The 14517-nt window shown below is 40.7% G+C and overlaps 1 protein-coding gene across 7 annotated transcripts in view; it reads right to left on the reverse strand.

The window, feature by feature from the left end:
* anks1aa (ankyrin repeat and sterile alpha motif domain containing 1Aa) overlaps positions 1-13482 on the reverse strand; it is a 203890-nt gene extending 190408 nt beyond the window's left edge. For 4 of the 7 annotated variants that reach the window (XM_089124473.1, XM_089124472.1, XM_039664007.2 and 1 more), the window contains exon 1: positions 13042-13482. In XM_089124473.1, the coding sequence (XP_088980599.1) occupies positions 13042-13220 (179 nt within the window). In that variant the 5' untranslated portion in view covers positions 13221-13482. The remainder of the gene's footprint in view (positions 1-13041) is intronic. The other 3 variants (XM_039664005.2, XM_039664008.2, XM_039664006.2) reach the window with 1 other exon arrangement.
* Positions 13483-14517: the final 1035 nt, after the last annotated feature.

Below are 14517 nucleotides of genomic sequence, written 5' to 3' on the forward strand. Positions count from 1 at the left end.
TGCTAGGTGGTTGCTAGGGTGTTCTGGGTGGTTGCTAGGGTGTTATGGGTGGTTGCTATGGTGTTGTTAGGCAGTTGCTAGGGTATTCTGGGTGGTTGCTAGGGTGTTCTTGGTGGTTGCTAGGGTGTTCTGGGTGGTTGCTATGGTGTTGTTAGGTGGTTGCTAGGGTATTCTGGGTGGTTGCTAGGGTGTTGCTAACGTGTTCTGGGTGGTTGCTAGGTGGTTGCTAGGGTGTTGCTAGGAGGTTGCTTGGATGTTCTGGTATAGGTGGTTGGTAGTTGTCACAGATGGTTACTATGAAATTTGTAGCATTTTCTTGGCATGATTTAGCACTTAGCTAATCAATATTAGCATGTAGCTATTCTCTGTTAGCATGTGTAGCATGTAGCAAGTCATGTTTGCTAGCATGAGTAAAAAGAGCCAACCCCCATCTCTATACGATGTTTTGATGCAGAGATGTAGGTCTTACAAAATGGTTGCTAGGGTACTCTGTTTGGTTGCTAGGGACTGGCTTGGCAGCTGCCAATCATGAAGCTCCAAAGTCAATGTGAATGTATAAACCAACCCCCATCTCTATACGATGTTTTAATGCAGAGATAAAGTCTTGCAAAATGGTTGCTAGGGTACTCTGTTTGGTTGCTAGGGAGTGGCTTGGTAGCTGCCAATCATGAAACTCCAAAGGCTGCTTGTCAGTATGAATGATATAAACCAACTCCCATGCCTCTATGACATTCAGAATGGAAGATATCCCTCTTTGGATTTTGGTTGCTAAGGTGCTCTACAATGGTTGCTAGGGCGTTGCCAGTAAGTGTTGAGGTGATTCAGGATTGGCTGTTTGCTGGCCCAAGTCAAACGAGCCCACCCTCATGTTTCTATGACACTTATATCCTGAGATATCCCTTTGATCTCTTTCAATGGAAGTCTATGGAACTTGTTGCTAAGGTGCTCTATATGGTTGCTAGGGCGTGGCTTAATAGCTTCACAATGATCTTGAGAGACTGATTGGTCATCTGAGTAAAATGAGCCCGCCCCCTTGTCTCTATGACACTCTGATCCAGAGCTATGTTCAATACAAAATCCCTATGCAATTTACCATAGTAGGAAAAACACATGCATTTGATGGGACGTCCTTCACCATAGTAAGTCAATGGGGAAACTTTGGGCAGCTCCTGCCCCCCAGGGGTGCAACTTTTACCCCATTGTGTGGTATGTTCTTAAAGAGCCTGCCAGCCTCTTTAAATGTGGCAAATCTCACATTTGTCCGAAATCCTTGTTTGGAGCTACGAGTCGTCAAAGTTTGTCTCAATGTTAAGTCTATGGGATTTTTTGGAAATTTGTTCGCCCCTGGGTCGAACACCGTACCCCCGATCTCTGATAAAAGTGACAGGACTCTTCTCTTCAATAGGCCGCACGATTTGATGCCTCATTCATGGGTCTGTGACAAAAACTGTGGACGTAGGAGTGCTCCAAACTTTTTCCTGGAATAGTAAAATGCTATACTAGAAAATTTTCAATGGGAAAAATTTGGGGAGCTCCTGCCCCCAAGGGGTGCAACTTTTACCCCATTGTGAGGTATTTTCTTAAAGAACCTGTCACCCTCTTCAAATGTGGTAAATCACAGGTTTCTGCGAAATCCGATCTCAGAGCTATGACTCGTCAAAGTTTGTCGTAATGTTAAGTCTATGGGATTTTTTTTGGCCGTTTTTCGGCCCTGAGGCGACCATCGTACCCCCGATCGCTTAGAAAAGTCATAGCACACCTCTCCTAAATGAGCCGGTCGATTTGACACCTCACCCATGGGTCTGTGACAAAATCTGCGGGAGGAGTAGCGAACCAAAAAGTGGCCAGAATAATAAGAAGAAGAAGAAGAATAACTAGAATGTACATTTCCAGAGGAAAATGTGAAGTGGTGCTTGCAGTGGCAAAACTCACCACCCGGTTGCTAGGGTGTTATGGCTGGTTGCTATGGTGTTCTGGGTGGTTGCTAGGCGGTTGTTAGGGTATTCTGGGTGGTTGCTATGGTGTTGCTATGCGGTTGCTAGGGTATTATTGTTGGTTGCTAAGTTGTTCTGGGTGTTGCTAGGTGGTTGCTATGTGGTTGCTAGGGTATTCTGGGTGGTTGCTAGGGTGTTGCTAGGTGGTTGCTAGGGTGTTCTGGGTGGCTGCTAGGGTGTTGCTAGGTGGTTGCTAGTGTGTTCTGGGTGGTTGCTAGGGTGTTGCTAGGCGGTTGCTAGGGTGTTCTGGGTGGTTGCTAGGGTGTTGCTAGGCAGTTGCTAGGGTGTTCTGGGTGGTTGCTAGGGTGTTGCTAGGCAGTTGCTAGGGTGTTCTGAGTGGTTGCTAGGGTTTTGCTAGGTGGTTGCTAGGGTGTTCTGGGTGGTTGCTAGGGTGTTATGGGTGGTTGCTATGGTGTTGATGGGCGGTTGCTAGGGTATTCTGGGTGGTTGCTAGGGTGTTCTTGGTGGTTGCTAGGATGTTCTGGGTGGTTGCTATGGTGTTGTTAGGCGGTTGCTAGGGTATTCTGGGTGGTTGGTAGGGTGATGGTATAGGTGGTTGGTAGTTGTCACAGATGGTTACTATGAAGTTTGTAGCATTTTCTTGGCATGATTTAGCACTTAGCTAATCAATATTAGCATGTAGCTATTCTCTGCTAGCATGTGTAGCATGTAGCAAGTCATGTTTGCTAGCATGAGTAAAAAGAGCCAACCCCCATCTCTATACGATGTTTTGATGCAGAGATGTAGGTCTTACAAAATGGTTGCTAGGGTACTCTGTTTGGTTGCTAGGGCGTGGCTTAGCAGCTGCCAATCATGAAGCCCCAAAGTCAATGTGAATGTATGAACCAACCCCCATCTCTATACGATGTTTTGATGCAGAGATAAAGTCTTGCAAAATGGTTGCTAGGGTACTCTGTTTGGTTGCTAGGGAGTGGCTTGGTTGCTGCCAATCATGAAACTCCAAAGGCTGCTTGTCAGTATGAATGATATAAACCAACTCCCATGCCTCTATGACATTCAGAATGGAAGATATCCCTCTTTGGATTTTGGTTGCTAAGGTGCTCTACAATGGTTGCTAGGGCATGGCCAGAAATTGTTGAGGTGATTCATGATTGGCTGTTTGCTGGCCCAAGTCAAACGAGCCCACCCTCATGTTTCTATGACACTTATATCCTGAGATATCCCTTTGATCTAATTCAATGGAAGTCTATGGGAGTTGTTGCTAAGGTGCTCTAAATGGTTGCTAGGGCGTGGCTTAATAGCTTCACAATGATCCTGAGAGACTGATTGGTCGTCTGAGTAAAATGAGCCCGCCCCCTTGTCTCTATGACACTGTGATCCAGAGCTATGTTTAATACAAAATCCCTATGCAATTTACCATAGTAGGAAAAACACATGCATTTGATGGGACGTCCTTCACCATAGTAAGTCAATGGGGAAAAATTTTGGGCAGCTCCTGTCCCCCAGGGGTGCAACTTTTACCACATTGTGAGGTATTTTCTTAAAGAGCCTGCCAGCCTCTTCAAATGTGGCAAATCACACGTTTGTCCGAAATCCTTGTTCGGAGCTATGAGTCGTCAAAGTTTGTCGCAATGTTAAGTCTATGGGATTTTTTGGAAATTTGTTCGCCCCTGGGGCGAGCACCGTACCCCCGATCTCTTAAAAAAGTCATAGGACACTTCTCCTCAATAGGCCGCATGATTTGACGCCCCATTTATGGGTCTGTGACAAAAACTGTGGACGGAGGAGTGCGCCAAACTTTTTCCTGGAATAGTAAAATGCTATACTAGAAAATTTTCAATGGGAATTTTTGGAAAATTTTGGGCAGCTCCTGCCCCCCAGGGGTGCAACTTTTACCCCATTGTGAGGTATTTTCTTAAAGAGCCTGTCAGCCTCTTCAAATGTGGTAAATTGCTGGTTTCTGCGAAATCCGTGCTCAGAGCTATGACTCGTCAAATTTTTTCGCAATGTTAAGTCTATGGGATTTTTTTGGGCCGTTTTTCGGCTCTGGGGCGACCATCGTACCTCCGATCGCTTAGAAAAGTCATAGCACACCTCTCCTAAATGAGCCGGTCGATTTGACGCCTCACCCATGGGTCTGTGACAAAAGCTGCGGGAGGAGTAGCGAACCAAAAAGTGGCCAGAATAATAAGAAGAAGAAGAATAATAAATAACATGGGGGTCAATGGGGCAAATTTGGGCAGCTCCTGCCCCCCAGGGGTGCAACTTTTACCCCATTGTGTGGTATGTTCTTACAGAGCCTGTCAGCCTCTTCAAATGTGGTAAATCGCAGGCTTCTGTGAAATTCTCGCTCGGAGCTATGAGTCGTCAAAGTTTGTCGCAATGTTAAGTCTATGGGATTTTTGGGAAATTTGTTCGCCCTTCGGGCGAACATCGTACCCCCGATCGCTTAGAAAAGTCATAGCACACCATTCCCGAATATTCCGCACGTTTTGAGACCTCATTCATGGGTGTGTGACAAAAACTGCGGGAGGAGTAGCGCGCCAAACTTTTGGGCCGACTCAAAAAACACAATAGTAATAGTGTTGCCTTGCTTTCAGCAAGCACCACTAATAATAAAAATCGGTACAATTACAATAGGTTTTCAGCACTTCGTGCTTGAACACCTAATAATAAAAATCAATACAAAAACAATAGGGTTTCAGCACTTCGTGCTTGAACCCCTAAATATAGGCTACTTATGAATACACATGGTTTGTCTAAGCATTTTAAAAACACCACATAGTAATAAATGTAACATTTAATAAACAACATAAAAAATTGCTGCTAACTGCTGTACCACACTAGCAAAACTTTTAATGAGACCTGCAGACCTACATGCAGAAGGCCTCATCTTGGCTGGATATGTTAAAGAACTAGATTTTAACATATGCTTAACTAGTCTTTAAAATGAAAACAGGAAGTGATACAGATCGGTCTTTGCTCACACAGTTCGCCAACCAAACCACTTAACGCTGAGTGTGTGTGAGGCGGCCACATCAAACAGAGCCTGGTGTGTTAACACAATACGAAAGCGGAAAACAACCTAACCTCTATAAAGCATCTATTGTCCTCGCCCAACACCAATGCCTTCAGTGTTTTTCAATTTAAGCTATTCAACTATCACAACTCGCTAGTCGCTACTAAGCTCAGATGGATGTTACAATGATTGAATCTGTATGATACTTAGCTATGAGTTAGCATTAAATATTCAGAGCATAATCATCCACTGATTCATTGAAAATTAAATACAATTCAGACAGCTTGGTATCATAAGTCTGTGATACACCGCGGAGCAGTTTCAGCATGGACCCTTGCTCTCCTTTTTAACTCAGTCTGTTTTGACAGCTCTGTTAGCGGCCCAACCACAGTCCCGTTGAGTTCCCAGACACTGCAGTTCTTCAGGAAGCACCTGCCCTTTCATCTCCCCACAGGAATCAACCACTACACTGGCCGCTCTTCAGAGGAACTTCCCTTCGTCAGGTTTTGTGGGAATCAAAAGTTGACAGCCTGTGTGAACAGAGTCTAACATGATCTTTAGATAAATAACACTCAGCTGTTTTACAGAAGCGTGAGGTCCGATTTGGTGAAGCGCACAGAAATGGACAACAGATAAGATTTAAATTAGTGTCCTAACCAATCCAACATTTCAGCGCAGCCCTTTAGTCGCAATGCTGAGATTTCAGTCTAATCATACAAACCAAACAAGTTGTCTATAGCTTAAAAGGCACGCCCAGAAAAGCTGCCTCTCAGACAGTGTGAATGGCCTTTTAAATCAAGTTTGTGCTCTTTCATTTCTTCTTGCGCTTGAACTGACAAATTCACCATGCCAGTATGGGAAATTAAACTACGCTTGTGAAACATAGTCAGTTGTGTCTTAAAGGACAAGTTTGGTATTTTACGATTAAAGCCCTGTTTTAAGATAGTTTCTGATTAAATAGAATGGTTAGGATTGTTTTTCACGAGAATTTTCGGTTTCTGTGTTAGCATCCCCCCACCTTTATAATGGTAGCATAGGTGCACTGGAACAATCATTCATAAAAATGCATAAAACTTTAGTTTACAAAGACGTGAAACTCACCGAGTGGTCTGGGGTGTTCACCGATATGCTCAAACAAAAATCGCTGCAAAAGATGCTTGTGTGAGCATATCAGTGAACACCCCAGACCACTCGGTGAGTTTCAAGTGTGGAAAAAATTCATTTTTTGAAAAAATTCAACGTTGTCTGTTGATATATGGAAATCGTCTTCCATTGTGATTTCCTGTATATCTAAATATGTTTAGATCTTCACAGTGAAAGGTAAAACTTCCGAAATCTCTGTGTAAACAATGAGTGACGTACACACGCAAGAGATCACTTCCGGTGCTTTCCAGCTCAGACCGAAGAACCCGCTTCCTCAGATCAGTTGGACGTGGCTGTGGTTACAAGAGGTAAAAACGATATAAATACTGTTCGTTTTCTCACACAAACCGCTCGTTTCGTGTCTTACTTACATTTACGAGTCATTAAATCATGTTTAATTTTGACTTATCTGTGCATGCTCTTTGAGGTGGTGGCCATAGACCTGCATTATATGACTGACAGACAAGAACAGTTTGACTAAAAATATCAAAATTGAAAATACTGTGGAAACAAAGACACACAGCCTGGATGCCCTTGAGGTAAGCTAAAACATACCAAAAATTATTTTCAAAGTGAAACATCCCATTAATCTAACAACAAAAAACTAGAGAAAATCACTCAATGTTCTTGACTGGTTGAGCTCTGCTGAAGCAGCTCTAAATATTCACTGTGCTATTTTATATTAAAGATAAATATGATAGAGTGATAATATGAACAGTGAATATCTATTTGATAAGCCAACTCATTTGATTTAAATTCTTTTGGTTTCTCTGCCCAAGAGCCAGAGCATAGTGACCTTAACTAACCTGTCCTGCTATCTACCAATCATCAGACCAATCAGATCTAGATCTGTGTTCGTCTGGACCACATAATGTGACGTTGGTTCCGTTACAGGTTATGGAGAGGGCAGACAGATTAATGTAAACACATTGACAGAGATCGACTGATAAACAGACACATAAAGATAAAAATACAGACAGTGTTTGTTCAGACAAATGGACAAATAAAGACACATAGAAAGACAGTCATATAGATAGACAGCCAAAAGGACAGACCTGCAATAGACAGACAAATAAACATTAAAAAGGAAAACATCTGGACAGACAGACAGAAAATGGATAAACAGATGGACAGACAGACAAGCAGAAGGAAAGATAGATAGACAGACAGATAAACAGTCATAGATAGACACCCAGAAATTAAACAGAGAAAAGGCTAACAGACAGATGAGTGTAAAGCATCTCAGAAGTAAAGGATGTCGAATTAAATGAACATGTGCACACAATATGTATAAGCAGACGAGCAAACGCAGATACAGCAGCATGTCCAAAACTGTAGACGCCGCCATGTTGAAGCGACATTCCACGAAGGGGAGAGAAAACAACTCTCAAACTCAAACCCTTTCAAAACAACATGACAAGTCTCAACAGGACGCCTCGTTCCATAAAGTACAGAGACAGAACACACAGCGCAAGAGCCGTTTCTTTCATTCCCAGGCATGGGGAAACCTCCAGAGCACAGATATCAGCCCTTCCATCACAACACAGGTGTGCTAGATGGATAGTTCGTCCAAAAATTATAGCATTTACGCATCTTCATGTCTTAAAGCTACACTGTAACTCTGTTAGTTTATTCTTAGCTAAAAACACTTAGTTTTTTAAAAAAGAAAATGTGCTCATTAATGTATATTTACTTCGTTCAAGTAATAAAGTATTCTCGTGAGTGTATAATATGCCATTGAAAATACATATGGGCAAAGCCCTTTTCTGATACGGGTATAAGGGGTTCTAATATCGGTCGGCATGTTGCCCCTCCATCTTGAAAGTACATTAACCAAAGAGGGACATACCCGTTAATTCAAGCTTCGCCTTTCGCGTTTACGTTTGAGTTAACACTAGGTCGAAGCCATGTTAATCTTGGACTACATTGGCCACCGTAGGAGTTAAAACTAGGGATGCACCGATATGAAAATTTTGGCCGATACCGATAATTCTTTATATTTGAAAGCCGATAACCGATATATCGGCCGATAAACTTAAATCCAAATTTGTATCTAATTTTGAGAGCCTGATTACAAATACAAAAGTCTCACAATTAATCAAGCGCACAATTATAATGATGTTCTCATTATAGTGTTGTATAGCCGATATGACAGATTTACGCTTCGCATGTTGTACCGAACTATATTTTCTATTTTTGAAGAGATTTCAATCATATTTCAAGAAATTCAAAAACAAACAGTGCTCAACAAGTGTCTCAGCTGAAGGGAATAATACATTATTTATCAGCTTTAATATATCGGCCACACTTTCGTACCATGCCGATAACATTAAAAATGAACATATATCGGCCGATACCGATATGCTGGCCGATATATATCGTGCATCCCTAGTTAAAACGAAATCGGAATTGAGAGGAACAGAAACTAATATTCACTGGATGGTCATATACCTTTTCACCGCTAGATGGGGGTAAAAATCATAATCAATAATACAAATTACAATTCTACCATGAAACTCAAACATTGAATATTTACTAAAGAATATCCTCTTTCTAAGGTCCTCTTTTCCGTACGATGAGCAAGATACGGAGCAAAAGCCAGACATATGGAGTGGATTATGTGAAGCAAACATCAAAATGTATTAGTTTACAAATTATGCACTGTGTAAAATGTTTTGAAAACTACATTAATCGATAATCTGGCCCTGCAATCATAACTTGTGTGAAATGTGTTTTACTGCCACTAGAGTTCATTTCATCAGGAAACTGCAGTGAATTACGTTTAGACTTTCTCAAAAGTGTCGATAGAGGCACATGAAATCATTGCTAAAATGTGGAACTGGCCTTGTTAATAATTACAGATTTGTGAAGACTGCTCGCTCCAAACGAGGCAAATCTGACGGCAAGGAATGGCAATGTACACACAAGCAGAGTAAGACACACACTCGCACCACATAATACTATTGACATGTCCATTACACACGCCAGATGACAAGCTGCACGCAAACACAGCACTCCCTTTAACACCTGCCGATAACTGCGTCTCTGGGAAGTAAATACAGATTGATGCTCTTAAAGATCGTTGGCCTGTGAGCAGGAGGAGAGAGAGAGAGAGAGAGAGAGAGAGAGAGAGAGAGAGAGAGAGAGAGAGAGAGATGGTTTGGATCCTTTTATTCTTCTCCTGCTGGCACCAGTTCCAGCCGATCATCCGTTTATTTCCCTCCGACACACGCTGAGCCGGTCTTTCTCACCATAGAGCACTGCCAGACATTGATCCACTGAGCCAGAGACACACACTGATGCCAGCGGACACAAAGAGCTTTGACGGGGAGAACGGGTGGATGGCATGATATCTGGACTCTATGAATGTAGCCTATAGTTGATCAGTTTGCACATGGAATAGGTAGATCCTGTGCTTGTGTGACACCAGATGGATAGATATCTTAGAAGAAAAGGTTCTATATAGAACCTTAAAAGGTTCTATCAGCGCTACGTATTTGGAACCCCTAAAAGGTTCTATACACTCTTAAAGGGATACTCCACCGGGTTTTCATATTAAACTATGTTATTCCCTTAATTAAGACGAGCTGATGCATACCTCTCTCGTCTCAGTGCGTGCACTATATCGCTCGGTATTGCCGCAAAACTATGTTAGCACTTAGCTTAGCCCAGTGCATTAAATATGGGACAAAAAGAGAAGCGACAAAAAACTTCCTCGTTTTCCCTATTTAAACACAGTTACTCGATTAGTGTAACTCGACCTAGGCTGGTGACACAAAATAAAACGTTGTGTTTTTCTAAGCGTTTAAAATTGATGACTATCATACCATAAAAAAGTGCTTTAGAGCACTTCAACTTGGCGCAACAATACCTTCACTCGTGAAAAGTCCTCTTACCGGCTCCCGCTTTGTCGCATGTCACGTTGGCTGCATTGACGGAAATAAGAGGGAGGGGGAGAGCGAAGTGAAGGTATTATTGCGCCAAGTTGAAGTGCTCTAAAGCACTTTTTTATGGTATTTTGCCGGTAACACTTTATAATAACTACACGCTAATAATCATTAGTCAAGCATGAGTAAACCATTAATTCATCATTCATAAAGCATTAATAGACATTAATAAGCGGTTCATAAATACAGCTATAAATGCTTTCTTCTTGATTTAAAAGCATATCTATAATTTGTTTAATAATTGTATTTTCATCCTTTATTAATGATCAATTTATCATTTCTAAATGAAGAATTGCATTTTTTATGAACCAGTTATTTAAGAGTTTTCAGTGGTTCATACGATTACTTAGAGCGAGTAAGTAAATGATTAATAAACTATTTAAATGTACATTCATACATCTTATTATTCAGACATATAGTGATGGTTACTTAATGTGTTAATAAATGCTTTATTAACATGTATTAATGCTGTAATTAAGGGTTAATTTGGGTAGTTATAAAGCATTTAGTAGTGGTCAGTTGACTATGTTCGTGAGCTCATCTAAAGTGAGGACTAGTCATGCCTTGTAAAGCATTTTTAAAGGCTGTTAAATATTTCTATCTTCTGTATCACTGCGTTGTGTTTGTTACATTTTACTGTTTAGAAGATTGACGAGTCTTTAAATCACCTTTATAAATGCTTTACAAAGCATGAATAGTCCTCACTTTAGATTAGCTCACAAAAATAGTTAACTGACCACTACTAAATGCTTTATAACTACCTGTATTTGCTACATTTACTTACACTTTATAAGTGATCTTATGAATGACTGACAACTCTTTAACAACTGGTTTGTAAATAATGCTATACTTCATTTAGAAATTATTAATTGATCATTAACAAAGTATGAAAATACAATCATTAGACGCATTATAGATACGCGTATAAATCAAGAAAAAAGCATGTATAGCTATATTTATAAACTGCATATTAATGTCTATTAATATTTTATAAATGATGAATTAACGGTTTACTCATGCTTAACTAATGATTATTAGCGTGCAGTTATTATAAAGTGTTACCATTTTGCCATACAATATAGTCATCAATTTTAAACGCTTAAAAAAACAACGTTTTATTTTGTGTCACCAGCCTAGGTCGAGTTACACTAATCGAGTAACTGTGATTAAATAGGGAAAACGAGGAAGTGTTTTGTCGCTTCTCTTTTTGGCCCATATTTAATGCACTGGGCTAAGCTAAGTGCTAACATAGTTTTGCGGCAATTCAGAGACAAGAGAGGTATGCATCAGCTCGTCTTAATTAAGGGAATAACATAGTTTAATATGAAAACCCGGTGGAGTATCCCTTTAAAAAAAGGGTTCCTCTGATTTCTATATAGAACCCTGGGGTTCCATTGTTTGCCAATAGAACCTTTTACCAAAAAAAATGGGAGTTCCATGTATGAAGCGGGGGATGGAACCATTTCTGGTTCTAAATAGAACCATTTCTTCTAAGAGTGTGATGACCTCAAAATGCTAGTGGAAAACTAACAGCAAAAGCTCATAATGAGAAGTGAATTTGAATTATTATTCGCCATATCTGGGGTGTGTTTCCTGTTCAACCACTACTAGACAGTCACAACCGTTTCCCAAAACTTAGTCGTTCAACCACGTTGGTTAATGATTTCACACAGGCGGCGGAGTAATAACTATTTTAATGAATCTGTTAGAAATCAAATTAATGCTAGATGTTTTGTTATAAATTACAGACATGCCATCTGAGGACTATTTGTCATTTTTCTCCGTTATTTTGCTTTATTTCCAGATTCAATCATAGGCTCGTTGTTATGTAGTACAGCACATGCACACCCTTCAAAAACAACGCTTTAAAGACGTAAATGACATTTGTGTGCACACTAAATAAAAGTTATTTTGTTGGCAAAACTTAATCCGGCACAATCCAACAAACCAAACAGTCTCTCTCTCTTCAAAGAGACAGATATGTAACCATGTTATAGCGCAACATGTGAAATTGCCCAAACATTATTCAGACTAGAGGAGTCTGGACTTTGAAAAGCGTAAGAAATGAAGAGGCAGCTCAAGTGCATGCAAATGTGAACAGCTCTCTATTCACACACTACACTGAGAATAATTTCCATTTCTATCTCACGCACATCTACGTTGTAAATACATGTGCAAATCACATCCAGCAGGAATGTTCTGGATCCCTACATTTTGCTTCGTAATAGCAGGGATGATGACGCATGTTACTCATGCTTTTATGACATAAAGAGGAACAACATCATGTTTATGTTGAGAAAGAACTGGCAGGGATCTTTGAAAGATGATGATTCCTTGAGATACTTTCCAATTCAACTGTTTCCAAGAAAACAAGGGAAGAACTGTAAGGTTTTAGGACAAAAAATGTTTCAGCCTTAATTTAACATTTTTTTTTTTAAAGAATTTTGTTCTGCAAACTCTAATATCATAATTTGTGTGGTTCGGTAGCCTACCAAGTGAGCACAATAAAAACACACAGACATACAGGGATCTTATATGAAGAAGGCAGATGTTCACCGAAACGTGAAACATATCATGAACGTCATGGCTGGGGAAAGTTGTCATGTGTGTTTTAAATGGAAATGCTGTAAAAGACAGTCTTTTTTGATTTAGAAAGCATTTTAGATTTCAAATTAAGTTATTCATAACCTAAAATCAGTGGAGTTGGTGACAAGCTCTACCCCAAACTGTGTGACAACATGCCCCACTCTAGACAACACAACACAGTGTTATAGAGCCTTCAATTATATTTTTGTTTCCCAATGGGAAATGCTAAGTTACTTGTTTGGTTAGGACTTCATTGTTTGTGTCTACGACTTAAATAAAACAATAAACCAACTGTGAAAACAATCCCTGGAGTGACAACTATAGCCCCGGTTGCTCGCTCGGTCTCCTGTAGAGATAACGTTAACGTTGAGCCTCCGTGGTTTTCTCTCACCTGAGCAGACTGGAGAGCGTGTGGGAAGAGCTGTGCCCGCCGCTCCCGGTATTCCCGGAGGATCCAGCGCCGCTCGCGGCGGCCGACCCGGCCGACTGTCTCTTCCCGGACAGCAGCTTCTCGACGGCGGGTAGATTCCCGGTGCGCGCCGCCTCCAGCAGCTCCTGCTCCTTCCCCATCTCACACACACAAACACACACTCACACCAGCGGCGGAGGAACGATCACACGGTCGGCCACACGGCCACACGGACCCACGGCAGCCTCTCCGACGCCCCGACGCGCTCTCTTCCCGCTCCGCTCCGCTCGGTCCACCAGCGGCGGCTGTGTCAGGGTTATTCCCGCTCCAATCTCTCCAGCTCCGGGGAAACTTTCTCTCCCAGCGCCCGCACAAACTTCCTTTGGCAACGGCTCGACACGTCACTTCCTAGACGGGCGCGCTCCTTGGTGACGTCGCGAAGGCTCGGAATTATGCACAATCATTTAATTACACTAATGATGGTGGAACGGCATTTAGGGAATTGAAATCGATGGATTGCATTATGTGAAACCCCTCGTTTGGTCGCTTATCCTTACATCCTGACATTAGTGGAAGAAGAAACCGTGACAATACATCAGGGGTTCGTGGAAAATTAACGTTACTTCATTTGAGAAATTATCAGAAGAGTCTCTTACAAAGTGGATCGTTATGAACAGCAACGGGACTGATGGATATAACAATCCATTATGAATTCCATTCAGATATTTTTTTTTTCTATAGGGCAATTAAATAATATTATAGCTATTTAGCGTTATATTTAATGTTCTGATGATAAAATGAGTAGGCTACCCGCATCAAGCTCATTGTGCATCACAAGATATTAATTTTTAGAATAGCATTAATGTAACTTTAAACTGATTTTTTTCTAAAAATGTATTTATTACTGTAAACCTGAATAAGTTGGCAAGACACACACACACACACACACACACACACACAAAAAATAGCCAATCAGTTACATCAACGTTTTTTTTTTTTTAAATTAGGAAAAAGTAAGCAGAACTGGCAGATTTTTATTTTGAGTTCATACGTTAACTTTAAATATTTGAGTTAGGTACATTTCACTTCGAATTATCATGGAATATCTTACTTAAATTTTTTTTTGTTTAGCTAGTGGAAACACAGTAGCTAGCTTTAATGTAACTTGCTTTTTAATGCATTGGTAGCCAAAACATAGCATAACTATCGCTGAATAAGTAGGGCAATATAGAACATTTAACATGAATTCAAGCCCTTCAAAAAACACACAAAACAGAAAATTTTCTAAGTTAGCATACCTAAACATAAAATAATACAAAATCATAAACATTAATATTGCACACACACACACAAAACATTTTATAACACTTAATTTGAGCATGTTCTCCCTTTCAAGTGTCATGACAAGGCATGCTAGGAAATCCCAGCCCAGTTTCAGTTAAATTTAAGTTTGTTTAA

This window comes from Pimephales promelas, chromosome 20 (genome assembly GCF_988280905.1).
Source record: "Pimephales promelas chromosome 20, fPimPro1.hap1.1, whole genome shotgun sequence".
In the NCBI taxonomy this organism is placed as follows: Eukaryota; Metazoa; Chordata; class Actinopteri; order Cypriniformes; family Leuciscidae; genus Pimephales; species Pimephales promelas.